This window comes from Peromyscus californicus, unplaced genomic scaffold, assembly GCF_007827085.1.
Source record: "Peromyscus californicus insignis strain IS unplaced genomic scaffold, ASM782708v3 Scaffold_4__1_contigs__length_199733344, whole genome shotgun sequence".
Classification (NCBI taxonomy): Eukaryota; Metazoa; Chordata; class Mammalia; order Rodentia; family Cricetidae; genus Peromyscus; species Peromyscus californicus.
Genome location: NW_026294562.1, coordinates 98,792,056 through 98,807,622, shown reverse-complemented (window position 1 = coordinate 98,807,622; position 15,567 = coordinate 98,792,056). Strand labels below are relative to the sequence as shown.

The window sequence follows — 15,567 nt, the reverse complement described above, 5'->3', positions numbered from 1 at the left end:
GAGACCCTAGACCATTCATTAGAGGATCCTAAGCCAGTCATATCACCAAAAGCAACGTGGAGAGAGAGAGAGAAAGAACTGTTGGCTTCAAAGCTAGACAACTTGAAATGATCGCACATTGATGAAAGCATAGGGAACAAACATTTATGTGCATCATAGGTGTCGATCTAAGTTGTATAGTTTGTTCCTATGGTCCTTATCCAACTGTTCTGACTCCCAGCCCAGGTCTAGATCTATAGTCTGATGTTTCTTTATCATGACAGACACTTTAGCAATATTTGAGATAGTGTGATTTGTTTTGCTCAAACAAGAAAAAGACAGGGTTGTAGTTGACTTATCAATTAAAAGCACATACTGTTCTATCAAAGAATGAAGGTTTGGTTCCCAGTACTCACATCAGGTAGCTCACAACCACCTGTATCTCCAGCTCCAGGGGATTGGATGTCCTCTTCTAGACTTTGCAAAAATCTGAAGCACTCAGATACACTAAATAAATAAATAATATAGAAGATTCTGGCTTGTGTGGGTTTTTTGTATTTTTGCCTATTTGTTTTCTAAAGAGAAAGAGAAGGAAAGGGTGTGGAGTTGAGTGAGTGACAAGGTGGGGAGGACCTGGGAGGAGCTGGGGGAGAAGAAACACTGGATGGAATATATTGTATGAAAAAAATTTTCAATAGCACAAAAAGAATCTCACCAGGTGTAAATGGATAAATAAATAAACTAGGGTTTTGCTATACCATGGAACATTCTGCATTAGTCAAAATGATGGTATAAGATGACAAGTGTTCATGTGTTAAACAACAAATTGCAGATTTTATATTATATATGTAATATCATATGTGTAACATGGGCATAAATACTGAAAATGATCAATTTGTGCATTTATTTTAAAAACATATTAAATTTATAATAATAATGACTATTTGGGGGAATTCTATAATAGTGAAGAGAAGAACAAACAGAAATAACACTTTACGTATATTCTTTGCTTTTTTTTCAAAAATAAGTTATTCAGTTATTTCTTTTGTTACTATGTTTGTATTCCCTCATAACCTATGTAATATCTCCATACATATAAAGACATAAAACCTATTAAAACATTGGGACAATTAGAAGCACAAACCTGGGTAGCTGAGAATGTACATGGCTAGTGACAGAGTGAAACATTTTGGACATCAATTGGTTTCTATCTACTAGAAAATAAGTTTATCCTGTTAAGGCTTATGGACATAGGTGTAACCAATCACTTCCTGGGCAGATTTACCTACAGACTAATGCTGCTCTCAACCATGATCAGAACAGCTTATTTTGCAGTGGGCAGTGGTTTATAAAGAGACTAGATTGATCAGAGTGCTGTGGATAAGCTGCTATGCATTTTCAGTAGTAGATATGACATCTATATCAAACCCACCACAAGGCTCAAGGAGCATCACAGAAGGGGGACAGAAAAAAAAGTGGAGTCACAAACAGGGAAGAGTACTGTGAAATGCTGTCTTTTGGATATGACCTGGCTTCGGTGCTCATGAACTCACATCAGTTGTGGTTACTGCACAAAATTAAGCCAATGAAAATTCCAGCAAGATAGGGGAGAGCTTCGGAGGCCCTGTTCCTAGTGGAAGAGCTATTGGCAGTCAATGGCTGCTGGAGGTGGGAGAGTCACTTTTCGTTGAAGGTGGGGTCACTACTATATTGCATGCACTCCAGTGAATGTCCCTACTCACATGCAAATATGGGCCTCACAAATTAACTCTATGGGTTATTGTTTTTTTTTAAAGGACATGAAATTGAGAGGGAAATGTGTTGGAGGGGGGGAGATCTGAAGGAAGTTAGAGGAAGGATTGGGGGTAGATATGACCAAGATGTGTTGTATAAATGAGTGAAATTTTCAAGAAAATAAATTAAATTACTATTTTAAAGGGCACTGAAAACATTTAATGTAATCTGTGCTTGGTATGTAAAATGAATAAAAAATAACAATAATAAAATATAATGTATATACACATTGAGATGATGAAGAGCAAAAGACATGCATATTCACACAACATCCTCAATCAGCTTGAGAATTTGAAGTGTGAAGCTTCAGAAAGACTTGCACTAAGTTGACATCACTGTAAATAGCAGACCAGATGTCAATAGATTTTCTTTTAAATATTTTTTATGCGGGCTGTTGAGACATTTCAGGGTTAGGGAGAAACCTGGTACCAGGGAAACCTCCAGGAATTCACAAGGATAACCCCAGCTAAGACTCCTAGCAGTAATGGAGAAGATGCCTGAACTGGCCATCTACTGTAATCAGATTGGTGACTACCCTATTGTCATCGGAGATGCTCTATCCAGTAACTGATGGAAGAAGATGCAGAGATCCCCAGCTAAGCACTAGGCTGAGCTCCAGAAGTCTTGCTGCAGAAAGGGAGCAGGGATTCTATAAGCCAGGAAGGTCATGACAGGGGACAGAGACAGCTGACCTGAGCTTGTAGGAGCTCATGGACTCTGGACCAACAGCTAGGGAGTCTCCACAGGACCAACCTAGGCTCTCTGCATGTATGTGTGACAGTTGCGTAGCTTGGTCTGTTTGTAAGGCTACTAACAGTGAAATCAAGACCTGTCTCTGGCACTTAGCTGACTTTTGGGAATCTGTTCCCCATGCTAGATTACCTTGACCAGCCTTGATGCAAGGGGGAGGAGCTTGGTCCTGCCTCAACTTGATGTGCCACGCCTTGTTTAAGCCCATGGGAGGTCTGTCCCTTTCTGAATGGAGATGGGGGAGGAGTTGAAGGGCAGAGGATAGATGGGAAAAGAGGAGGACAGGGAAGTAGGAGGAGAGAAGAGAGGAGAAACTGGGGTCAATATGTAAAATAAATGAAAAATGTTATTTAAATAAAATAAAATAATTTACCAGATTTGCAAATGTTCTATTCACTCATAATCACATCCAGAAGCCATCAGGGCTGTTTCCCTCTCCCTGATGCTAACAGTATATTTTCCTCTTTATTCTCTCACTTTACATATCATAGCTGTTATTAAGCAGTCATCTATAAACTGCTATTTGTTTTATTCTCTATCAACCCAAAACTGGTCAAGTCCAGCAATACATAAGCTTCATCTTTTCGTTTTCTCTCTCACTACACATACCTACTGGTCTCTGTAGTACCCAGAATATGGCAGACATTTAATAAATACTTGGTGAGTGGACAAATAAATTTCTGGCTGAATATATATATATATATATATATATATATATATATATATATATGTATGTATGTATGTATTTACTTGAAATATGTATATATATATTTTTTTACTTGACCTTGTGTGTTGTCATCCTTCTTCTATTGGTTCCATCATTCTGATTCATGATACTATGTGTCTCTTACTCTCAGTGTCTGTGCTACTGGTGTTATATTTAAGAAGTGGTCCCCTATGCCAATGCATTCAAGGCTACTTCCTACCTTCTCAGTGTTCAGGTTCAGTGTAACTGAATTTATGTTGACGTCTTTGATCCACTTGGGCTTGAGTTTTGTGCATGGTGATAGATATAGATTTATTTGCAATCTTCTACATGTTGACATCCAGTTATGCCAGCACCATTTGTGGAAGATGTTTTCTTTTTTCCATTGTATACCTTTTGCTTCCTTGTCAAAATCAGGTGTTCATAGGTGTGTGGATTAATGTCAGGGTCTTTAATTCAATTACATTGGTCTGCATGTTGATTTTTATGCCAATACCAAGCTGTTTTTACTACTATAGCTCTGTAGTAGAGCTTGAGGTCAGGGTTGGTGATGCTTCCAAAGGTTGCTTTATTGTAAAGGATTGTTTTGGCTAGCCTGAGGTTTTTACTTTTCCGTAAGAAGTTCAGGATTGTTCTTTAGAGGTCTATGAAGAATTGTGTTGGGATTTTGATGGGAATTGCTCTCAATCTATAGACTGCTTTTAGAAAGATTGCCATTTTTATTATGTTGGTTCTATCTATCCATGAGCATGGGAGATTTTTCCATTTTCTGATATCTTCCTCAATTTCTTTCTTCAAGGACTTAAAGTTCTTGTCATACAGGTCTTTCATTTGCTTGGTTAGAGTTACCCCAAGGTATTTTATATTATTTGTGGTTATTGTAAAGGGTGATGTTTCTCTGATTACTTTCTCAGCCCGTTTATCATTTGTGTATAGGGGTGCTACTGATTTTTTTGAGTTAATCTTATATTCTGCCATATTACTGAAGGTTATTATCAGTTGTAGGAATTCCTTGGTAGAATTTTTGGGGTCACTTATGTAGACTATCATATCATCTGCAAATAGGAAAAGTTTGACTTCTTCCTTTCCAATTTGTATCCGTTTGATCTCCTTTTGTCGCCTTATTGCTCTAGCTACAACTTCAAGTACTATATTGGATAGATATTGGGAGAGTGGACAACCTTGTCTTATTCCTAATTTTAGTGGAATCACTTTGAGTTTCTCTCCATTTAATTTTATGTTGGCTGTTGGCTTGCTGTAAATTGCCTTTATTATGTTTAAGTATTGTAGATGTAACCGTCTTTTTAAATAAGAAACACAGAGCCGATTCAGAGATGAAAGCCAAGAGGTCAGAGCAATAGCTAAGAGCTGAGATTAAAAACCTTACCCTTCACTGTATGTTCTTTGTATTCCTGATTTCTCCAAGACCTTTATCAGGAAGGGGTGTTGGATTTTGTCCAAGGCTTTTTCAGCATCTAATGAGATGATCATGTGATTTTTTTTTCAGTTTGTTTATATGATAAATTACATTGACAGATTTTTGTATGTTGAACCATCCCTGCACCTCTGGGATGAAGTCTACTTGATCATGATGGATGATTTTTTGATGTGTTCTTGGAGTCTGTTTACCAGTATTTTATTGAGTATTTTTGCATCAATGTTCATGAGGGAGATTGGTCTGTAATTCTCTTTCTTTGTTGCAAATTTGTGTGGTTTGGGTATCAGGGTAACTGTAGCCTCATAAAAATAGTTTGTCAATGTTCCTTCTGTTTCTATTGTGTGGAACAATTTGAGGAGTATTGATATTAGCTCTTCTTTGAAATTCTGGTAGAATTCTGCACTGAAACCATCTGGCCCTGGGCTTTTTTTGGTTGGGAGACTTTTAATGACTGCTTCTATTTCCACAGGAGTTATAGGTCTATTTAAATTGTTTATCTGGTCTTGATTTAATTTGGGTATATGGTACCTGTTCAGAAAATTGTCCATTTCTTTTAGATTTTCCAATTTTGTGGAGTACAGGTTTTTGAAGTATGACCTGATGATTCTCTGGATTTCCTCATCATCAGTTGTTATGTCTCCCTTTTCATCTCTGATTTTGTTAACTTGGATATTCTATCTCTGCCTTTTAGTTAGTTTGGATAAGGGTTTGTCTATCTTGTTGATTTTCTCAAAGAACCAACTCTTTGTTTCATTGATTCTTTTCACTGTTCTCTTTGTTTCTGTTTTATTGATTTCAGCCCTCAATTTGATTATTTCCTGGCATTTACACCTCTTGGGTAAGTTTGCTTCTTTTTGTTCTAGAGCTTTTAGTTGTGCTGTTAAGCAGTTAGAGTGAGATTTCTCCATCTTCTTTATGTAAGTCCCTAGTGCTATGAATTTGCCTTATAGTACTTCTTTCATAGTGTCCCATAAGTTTGGGTATGTTGTACGTTTATTTTCATTGAATTCTAGGAAGTCTTTAATTTCTTTCTTTATTTCTTCCTTTACCCAGTGGTGATACAGTTGAGCATTATTCAGTTTCCATGAGATTGTAGGCTTTCTGTAATTTTTGTTGTTGTTGAATTCTAACTTTAAGGCATGGTGGTCCAATAAAATACAGGAAGTTATTTCAATTTTTTGTATTTGTTGAGATTTGTTTTGTGACTGAGTATGTGGTCAATTTTAGAGAAGGTTCCATGAGGTGCTGAGAAGAAGGTATATTCTCTTGTGTTTGGGTGGAATGTTCTGTAGATGTCTATTAAGTCCATTTGAATCATTACGTCTGTTAGTACCCTATTTCTCTGTTAAGGTCCTTCTTGATCTCTTTTGATTAACTTTAGTTGTAAGTCTATTTTGTTAGATATTAGGATAGCTACACCAGCTTGCTTCTTAAGTCCATTTGACTGGAAAGACTTTTCCCAGCTTTTACTCTGAGGTAGTGTCTGTCTTTGAAGTTGAGGTGTGTTTCTTGTATGCAACAGAAGGATAGATTCTGTTTCAAATCCATTCTGTTAGCCTGCATCTTTTTATAGTAGAATTGAGCCCATTGATATTAAGGGATATTAATGACCAGTGATTGTTACTTCCTGCTATTTTTTGGTGGTAGTCCCTTCTTTGGGATTTGTTGGTAAGGAATTATCTATTGTCTGTTTTCATGGCTGTGTCTAACTTCCTTGGGTTGGATTTTTTCCTTCTAGTGCTTTCTGTAGGGCTGGATGTATTGTTTAAATCTGGTTTTATCATGTAATATTTTTTTACTCTGTCTATGGTGATTGAGAGTTTTACTGGGTATAATAGTCTGGGCTGGGATCCATGGTCTCTTAGCATCTGCATAACATCTGTCCAGGACCTTCTGGCTTTCAGAGTCTCCATTGAGAAGTCAAGTGTTATTCTGATGGGCCTGCCTTTATATGTTACTTGGCCTTTTTCCTTTGCAGCTCTTAATATTTTTCTTTATTCTGTATGTTTAGTGGTTTGATTATTATGTGGCAAGGGGACTTCTTTTTTGGGTCCAGTCTATTTGGTATTCTGTAATCTTCTTGTATCTTCATAGGTATTTCCTTCTTTAGGTTGAGAAAGTTTTCTTCTATGATTTTGTGGAATATATTTTCTGTGCCTTTGAGCTGGTTTTCTTCTCCTTCTTCTATCTTTATTATTCTTAGGTTTGGCCTTTTCATGGTGTCCCAGATTTCCTGGACATTTTGTGTTATGACTTTTTTTGGCTTTTGTGTTTTCTTTGACCAATGAATCTATTTTCTCTATTGTATCCTCCACTCCAGAGATTCTCTCTTCCATCTCTTGTATTCTGTTGGTTATGCTTGCATCTGTAGTTCCTGTTTGTTTACTCAGATTTTTCATTTCCAGCATCCCCTCAGTTTGTGTCTTCTTCATTGTTTCTATTTCAATTTTCAGATCTTGAACTGTTTCCTTCACCTGTTTAATTGCTTTTTTTTTTTTGGTTTTCTTGGCTTTTGTTAAGAGATTTATTGATTTCTTCCAATTTATTTGTTTGTCTTTTCCTCGGTTTCTTTAAGGGAATTTTTCATTTCCTCTTTAGAAGCTTCTACCATCTTCTTAAAGTCATTTTAAGGTCATTTTCTTCTGCTTCTTCTACATTGGGATGTTCAGGTCTTGCTGATGTAGAACCACTAGGTTCTGGTGGTGCCATATTGCTCTTTATGTTGTTGAATGTATTCTTGCACTGGCATCTACCCACTTCTTCCTATAATTGGTGCAAATGATGTCTGTGTCTCAGGGAGCTACTCTTGGTCCGATCAGACCTGGCAGAGTCTGTGTCTCAGGGACCAGCTGAGATCTTGGAGGATGGTTTGGTTTAGTGGGTGGAATGGGGCTTTTAGATTACAGGGTCCAGTGAGGGTGCTGGTCAGGCCTGCCTGCAGGAGTCATGCCTGCTGGCCTGCAACTGGGACTGCAATGGGTGGGGTATGGGGGCACTGGTTGTGCCCAGGGCCTAAAACCTAGAGGCTGGGATGATCAGCTAGGAAAACAAAGAGTCACCTCTTGTTCCACTCGGAGCTGGCAGATGGAGTCTGTGACTCAGGGAGCAGCTGCAGTCTCGGAGGATGGGTGGGTTTGGGGGTGGAGTGGGGCTTGTAAGTTACAGAGTCTGGTGGGGGGTGATGGTGGTCAGGCCTACCTACAGGAGTCCTGTCTACTGGCCTGCAACTGGGGCTGCATGAGTTTGTGTATGGGGGCACTGGTTATGCCCCTGGGCCTAAAGCCTAGAGGCTGGGGTGATCTGTAAACCTGATCTTGAGTGAACATTCCCAGGAACATTTAGGAGTTTTTGAAAGAACACATGTATGCTTTAATCTTAAGCATAGATGGGAAATCTGTGGTAATATCTGAGGAGTTAGAATGGTATATTTGTAGAGCTTTTTTTTTTTAAGTGAGAAGATAATGTATGGAGCATCTGTCAAAATTACGAAGATCTCAAAGCATTTTCCTCAATCTCATACTATATGAGCTAAGATTGATGTAATCAGGAGGTAATGGCCAGGAAAATATATTCAAATTCATAGGCTGATGACTTTTAAATTCTTTACCACTAAATAACTTAATAATTTACCACAAAATTTGGGGGAAAATAATTTAAGCTGAAGGTTTGAACATGAATTCTTTTTTATCTAATAAAGTTTTTAATTCTTTTTTTTAGTGGTCCATGGCTTCATTATCCATGGGAAAAGCTCACTTTTGTTCATGGCTTCTCTCCCTTGCTAAGCCGTCCAGTCGTCTCAGTCATCATTCTCTGTGTTCCACCTCTGTCTTACCTATTAACACCCCCTGAGGTGAGGGAACCTTAAGACAGCAAACATCCTTTTGTCTCTTCCCCAGACACATTGAAATCCATGCTAATATTCCATCATTCACTTATGTTCTCTCCTGCTAAGAATAGGGAGCTCCTGAGAGAAATAAGAGTACAAACATTCTGTATTTTCTTTCACAATCTATAATCTTCTCTAGATATCTACATTTGTCTTTCATTTGTCTCAATATACATTCATATATCTGTCCTGAAAATGGACTAACCCCAATAACTTTGTGATATCGCCTCTCAGCTAGCCATGTACTTATATGTTTAAGAGTTGGAAGAGAGCACTTTGCTAGACTTTGATTTTCTTCTACAGAGTGACTGTGCCCTGTCTAATCTATATGCCTAGTCTTGGGTTCATTCATACACTCAATGAATTCAAGGCTCTTTTCCAAAACTACTTAGTGTGTCAGACAACTTCTTATTTAGAATGAGATCTGCATTGGTATGCTATTTTTCAAAGTGTTGTCTAGCTACCACTTCAGTGTGTCACTTGGATATTCTGATACCTGTCTTTTGAGAAAACTTCTCAGCATTTCCTTGCATTAATGAATGAACATTTCCTTGAAGACTCAATTGATGATCACATTAATTTGATCTTTGTAGAATGCACTATATCTTCTTCTTCAGTAGCACTTGTTGAATATTTTTTTATCATTCTACCTATACACTAAACTCAGTTTCACTGTGGTGTGGTGGTATTTTACTTGTACTGAAATGTGATTTTAATTGTATGTTAATAAATAAAGTTGTCTGGGGGTCAGAGCTATTAGAGTCATAGCAAGTGCGTGGCGGCGGTGGCGCACGCCTTTAAGGACCTGGAGGGCGGTATATTCAGGCAGTGACGAGGCAGTCACATGTTTGGGTTTACAACCAATGAGAAGGCAGAACAGAAAGACTTTAAAGACAGACACACAGGAAGTAGGTCCTTTTCGGAGAGCTCTCTTGGCTGGAGAGGATCCCTGAATCAGGAAGGGTGAGGCTCTTAGCTCTGACGTCTTGGCTTTCTTCTCTGAATTGGCTCTGTGTTTCTTATTTTATAAAACCGTTGGTTACATCTACACTGTGGTCCTTAAATACCTTTTCTTTGCAGGATGGTAGATTTTGTGTCCTGGCTTTGTAAGTTGTCAGAACACCTCTTCATATTTGTTGTGTTCTTATAATTATTAAGGGCTTTCTTTCCTAAATTCCTCCACTTTTTTCTAAGTCTCTTGGGTCACTCTTGATTTATAATATCTAGGTCTTGTTATATTTATGTGTATCTTAACATTTAAAGCATATTTTTGCTAACTATACAACTATACACAGCCTCTCCTCTCTTGTAAAACTAGTTGCATAAAGAAAACACTTCCCAAACAATCTTAGTAAATCTTACAATTGGATTATGTGAACTTTTAAGACAAAATATGTTTTTATTTTGTCTTAAAATATTTATATAGTATTTTATCCTTAACTGGTGCAATAATAAAATACAATTAGATGATCTTTCAACACAGTTATACATTGGGTAATGATGGAGTCAAGATAATGTTCCATATTCATCCTTTATATCTTTAGCATTTCTGTGTGGTGATAGTATTCAAAACACTCTTTATTGTCTATTTTAGAAGAGACAATATATTAGTGTTAACCATTACTGCCCTACTATGCAATAATAGAACACCAGAATTTGTTCTTCCTATTTAACTATAAAATTACATACTTTGCTAAGCTCTTCTAACCACCTCATCACCCCCGTGCTTTCCTGAGCCTTTTGTAATTTTTTTCTAACTTTAATTTCTATATAACTATTTTCACATAACATAGTATTCTCCAAGTGTTTGCTTTCATCTTACATTGTAAAGATATAAAATGTTCTTAGTAATTTCTATACATTGCTTATTTAATTATCACAGAAGATAAATATATCCACATTCATTTTCATACACATGTTTAGTTTCCTTAGGGGCATCTGATACTGAGAAAGCAGTATGATTACTTAGTTAATTGCTCTTAAGGGAACCTGACTGTGTCTCTATTACTCCACTCCCAGAGATTTCGATTGGCTTTAAAAAGATGGAAGGAATCATTCTAGCCACAAATTTTTGAAGAAAAGAATGATGTGGGCAAAAGACTTGCCAAAGTGAGCTCCCTTGGCCCAGCCTGCTGCTGAGTGGTGAGTGCTCAAGCCTATGGTCTCCTAGCCCTGCATCTTAAAGAGCTTCAGAAAGAGTCTCACCTCCATTCCAGGTCAAAGCTCTGTAAATTTCTTCTTAAAAATAAGCTTGTCCCTCTAGCTTCCTGAACATGTGAGGTAGAATGAGAGGAAGCATTTCCTAAGGCTGAAGACAGCAAACAGAAAGTTAACAAAACAGTATCAGAAGGATCTAGAAGTAGTCCTTCTGGTGTTTCACTTGGGGTTCCCATGCAACCCATGCATCTTTTCAGAAGCTGATCTATTAATGGGAATTCCTTTTTTTCTTGTTTCCCTCACAGATGCTGTGAGGGTATCAGTGAGGCAGTGATAGGAAATAGTGGCTTTGTTAGAAAACTGGGGATAAACTAACTTGATCTCCCAGAGAATGCTTTTAAAAGGAGATCATGGGCAACAAATACTAATATTGACTTACTGCTAAAAGCTCATGATGAATACTTAGATGCTGTATGAGGCAGATAGCAACACTGCTGTCTTTAACCGTAGAGAAACAAATAGACACACAAGCAGGTGAAGAAGATGCACTTAACATAGGAGTTACCGCCCACTCTGTGCAGATCCAGGATTGTGGAATTCCGTGTTTGACATTCTCTTCTTTCAGCTGATAGTTTCTTTATTATTATTCTCTTCTACGCTGTTTATTTTCCATCTTCACAGCTAACTGATCCCTTTCCTCACCTTCCAACTTTTGCAACACATCCTAAACTCAGGAGAACAACTGTGTTAAGATTGCTTTCAAGAACATCTGGAGAGGGGAGGGCAGGGACGAGAGAGAAGCAAAAATGAAGAGCAATAGAAAACAAAATCAACACAGAACAAAGGGCTGATAAAACAAGGTAAGAGGGTCTCTTGTTCCTAGGCTTGGTCTGCTCACAATCAAGTTAACTTGAGGTGTGGCAAGCAAGATGAGGGTTCAGTGGGGTCAAGGATTCAGTAAAGCAAGTCAAGAGAAGGAGCTGTTCAGTCCAGGAGATTAATACTTGGTCAACTTAAAATTAATTTAAAAAAAATTTTTAAATGGCTGGAGAGACAGCTCAGCAGTTAAGAGCACTGGCTGCTTTTCCAGAGGTCCTTAGTTCATTTCCCAGCAACCACATGGTGACTCACAGCCATCTGTAATGAGATCTGGCGCCCTCTTCTGGCACACAAGCAGAACACTGTATACATAATAAATCTTTTTAAATTTTTTTTAAATACACTTCATAGAGTAAAATGTTAGTCCTAATCAAATAAAGTTTTTGATTGTTTATTTTAATATACTTTTAAAAATAAACTAAATGTTGACGCTTGTGTTTTGTTGTGTGTGATCACTTTTTTTGAGGTCAGTGATTTACTCCTGACTCTGTCCACCTTAACTTGCAGCACAGCCCGCCATACAGACCTTTCCCAAGTCTGGTATCTACAGAGTTAAACTGTGCCTGAGAGTGATAAGTAACAGGGATCCTATGTGCAGGCGGAAAGTGAGAGGGGTGCTTTTTCATTGCTATCTTTGATATTTTCGTAAAAGGTTATATATACAATGATTTTTAATATCCCTGTGATCTACAATTTTCATTTTCCCAATATCTTAATTCAGTGTTTGAGACAATACTATGTCACACACTGACTGTGGCAGTGATTTTTTTTTTTTCTGTTGGGTATGTTCAACCTTTTGACATTGCACACAGCAGCAGCATCTACAAAGTTCACAATCAAGAACTGCAAAATTAACTTACAAGGAAAATTTCATAGCGTTTTAAGTGGTTTTATGATTCCGTGCTGGTTCACATGCATAGCTACCATCAGCTACATGCATCCCACAGTCAGCAGGTTGGATACCCATGCAGGATATACCTAACTTCTCTACTTAATCTGAAAACTCTCTGTTGATCCTCATGGCTGAGCCGAAATGTTACTTTCTAAGTAAAATTTCCTCTGGCTTTCAAAAGCAAAGCAAATTCCCTTTCTAGCATCTTTTCATGGTACTCTGAACTTTTCCATCCCAGGATGTAATATAACTGAGAAGAAGATTTTGGATCCTTAACGACCGTGTCTGAACAGGAGCAGAAGCACATGGGCCCTCTGTGTCTTATGGTTAAAAGAGATTTTAACATTTTTATGCAGAGATTTCCTGAGTAAGCACAGGACTCTATGCTTCCTCTATCATATATGGTGAGTGGTGGAGAGAAATGCTAACTGGATATAGGTCAGCAAGGCAGAAAGAACTTAATAATGCCCAATGTGGAATAATTCATTCTCTCTGTTGTAGTGACTGTAAAAGAAGTTGTACCAGAGAATTTGTACACTAGGCTTGTGCCTGTGTAAATAGATAAGCAGCGTGTATGGGTGGGTGGGTGTGCATGTGCACAGGTGCCCATTGACAAATGAGTTAAAAATCTACCATGAGAAGTCCATCCTATCTTCCCTGTCCAGGATGCTCTTGTATTACTGTGCTGGCCAAGACAATACTTTACTTATTCTAGGAAGGTGGTTTTTCATCTTCTGACAACATTTCCTGCCCAGGAAAGCATTTATTGAAAGTTTGCTTAGTTTCTTAGTATTGCTGCTGTTGTGAGGTTAGTGATATGTCTAAGACAAAGAAATTCTAATGAATAAGATTAGCAGTTTTTTAAGATTATCAATCAGAAGATTCTGGGAGTGACCATCACAGTATTTTCAGGAACCATGAAGTCTTTCCAAATCAGCCAACCTGGTTCCTGACTCCTTCTCAATCATCTGGTCATTTGCACACAGTCCTTCTAGTAATTTGCTCCAGGCTGCATTCATTGTGATGACCTCAGCCTTGCTTTGGTCCTCCATTATTCACTACCTATTCATTGGGAATTTTAAATTTGTTGTCTTGTACTTATATATTTATCAATAACCTCTATTCATGTATTACAAACATTAGTCAATACCTTATTCTGGGGTTGTGTATGGATTTATCTCCCTAGTAGCTTTCTACAGCCAGGAGTGTCCACACCAAAACCTGACAGCCATTTCCCTCTTAGCTGGTCTGTGGTGCACTGCAGTTTGGATGCATAATTTTCTTTCATCTATGACTTCTTCATGACAGAAATTCCTTCACAATGAAAATATTTTAATGGGAATCATCCGTCAATTTTTGGAAACGAGATCTTTGGTCACATGAATCAAAGTTTGTTTTCTTCTTCTCTTTCCTTGGTGCCCAATGAATTTTTTCAACATAATATAATCTCACTAGTTTGTTTCTGACTTTTGAGGTGGCATTGCCCCCACAGGATGAGATTTCAACATGAAGAATTCCAATAGCTCTGTGGGGTTCTTACCTACAACATTCATTTTAGTTGGCATCCCAGGGCTGGAGACAAAGCACATCTGGATATCTGTTCCCTTCTGCCTGATGTACATCATCATCTTCCTTGGGAATGGCACCATTCTTCATGTCATCAGAACAGACACTTCTCTGCATCAGCCCATGTATCTCTTTCTTGCCTTGCTGGCATTGGCTGAGGTTGGTGTCTCTGCCTCCACTCTACCAACAGTACTAGGTATCTTCCTTTTTGATACTTCTGAGATTACCTTTGAAGCATGCCTTCTCCAAATGTTTTTCATCCATTCTTTCTCCATTATGGAGTCAGCTGTGTTGTTAGCCATGTCTGTAGATCGCTTTGTGGCCATCTACAGCCCACTGCGTTATACAACTATCTTGACACTGCCTCGCATCTTTGGCACAGGAGCTGTCATTGGACTGAAGAGTGTTATACTAATGGCCCCATTGCCTATACTGTTACAGAGACTGCCCTTCTGTGGTCATAATGCCCTCTCTCATTCCTATTGCCTCCACCCCAACCTAATCCATTTACCTTGTGGGGACATTTCTATCAACAATATCTATGGACTTTTTATTGTTACTGCCACTTTTGGGCTAGATTCATTGCTCATTGTGGTGTCCTATGGGCTTATTCTCCATACTGTACTGGGCATTACCACGGGAGAAGGGCGGAAGAAAGCACTCAACACATGTGGCTCCCATGTCTGTGCTGTGCTTGCTTATTATGTACCTATGATTGGCTTGTCTATGGTACATCGCTTTGCACATCATGCGTCTCCTCTGCTGCAAACCATGATGGCCAATGCTTACCTTTTCTTCCCCCCTGTCATCAATCCCATTGTCTACAGCATTAAGACTAAGGAGATCCGCCGTGGCATCACCAGAATGCTGTCAGAGAATAGGCTCAGAGTTTAGTAGAAGATGTTAAAGGGGGGATGTTTGGTTGGTTTCTATAGTCACAGGTCATCCAAGTTTATGTTCTATAAGTGATGTAAGCTTAAAATATAATGTCTAGGATCTGTGGAGTTGCTCAGTGGTAAAGAGTGCATACTGCTCTCATATAGAAACCATGTTCTGTTTCCAGCACCCATATTAGACAGTTCATAACTGCCTTCAATTTCAGGTCAAAGGGGATCAATCAGACTCCTCTGGCCTCCATGGGCACTTGTACACATGCACGGGCGCGCGCGCACACACACACACACACATACAATTTAAACAAAATAAATCTTTCTTTAAAAACCCAGTGTCTAGCAGAATGGAATTAGAGTCTAGTAATGAACTAGAAAGGAATGACAACAAGTAAATATGGATTATTTGTGATGGATCAGTTCACAAAATCAATGGTATTATACATTATGTTGTGTGGCATGCATGCAAAACTGGGGCAGAAATACAAGAAAGATTGTTCCTTTAAAACACTTCATTCTTAGCCGGGCGGTGGTGGCGCACGCCTTTAATCCCAGCACTCGGGAGGCAGAGCCAGGCGGATCTCTGTGAGTTCGAGGCCAGCCCTGGACTACCAAGTGAGTCCCAGGAAA

At 38.5% G+C, this 15,567-nt stretch overlaps 1 protein-coding gene across 1 annotated transcript; it reads left to right on the top strand.

Moving 5' to 3' along the window:
• Nucleotides 1-13,987: 13,987 nt before the first annotated feature.
• LOC128095644 (olfactory receptor 51J1-like) lies at nucleotides 13,988-14,941 on the top strand. Its single transcript, XM_052714805.1, has one exon. The coding sequence runs from the start codon at nucleotides 13,988-13,990 to the stop codon at nucleotides 14,939-14,941; it is 954 nt and encodes a 317-aa protein (XP_052570765.1).
• The last annotated feature ends 626 nt before the right edge of the window (nucleotides 14,942-15,567 follow it).

Excerpts from the sequence above, each read along its gene's own strand:
- LOC128095644 (XM_052714805.1), top strand. The coding sequence starts at position 13,988 with ATGAAGAATTCCAATAGCTCTGTGGGGTTCTTACCTACAACATTCATT.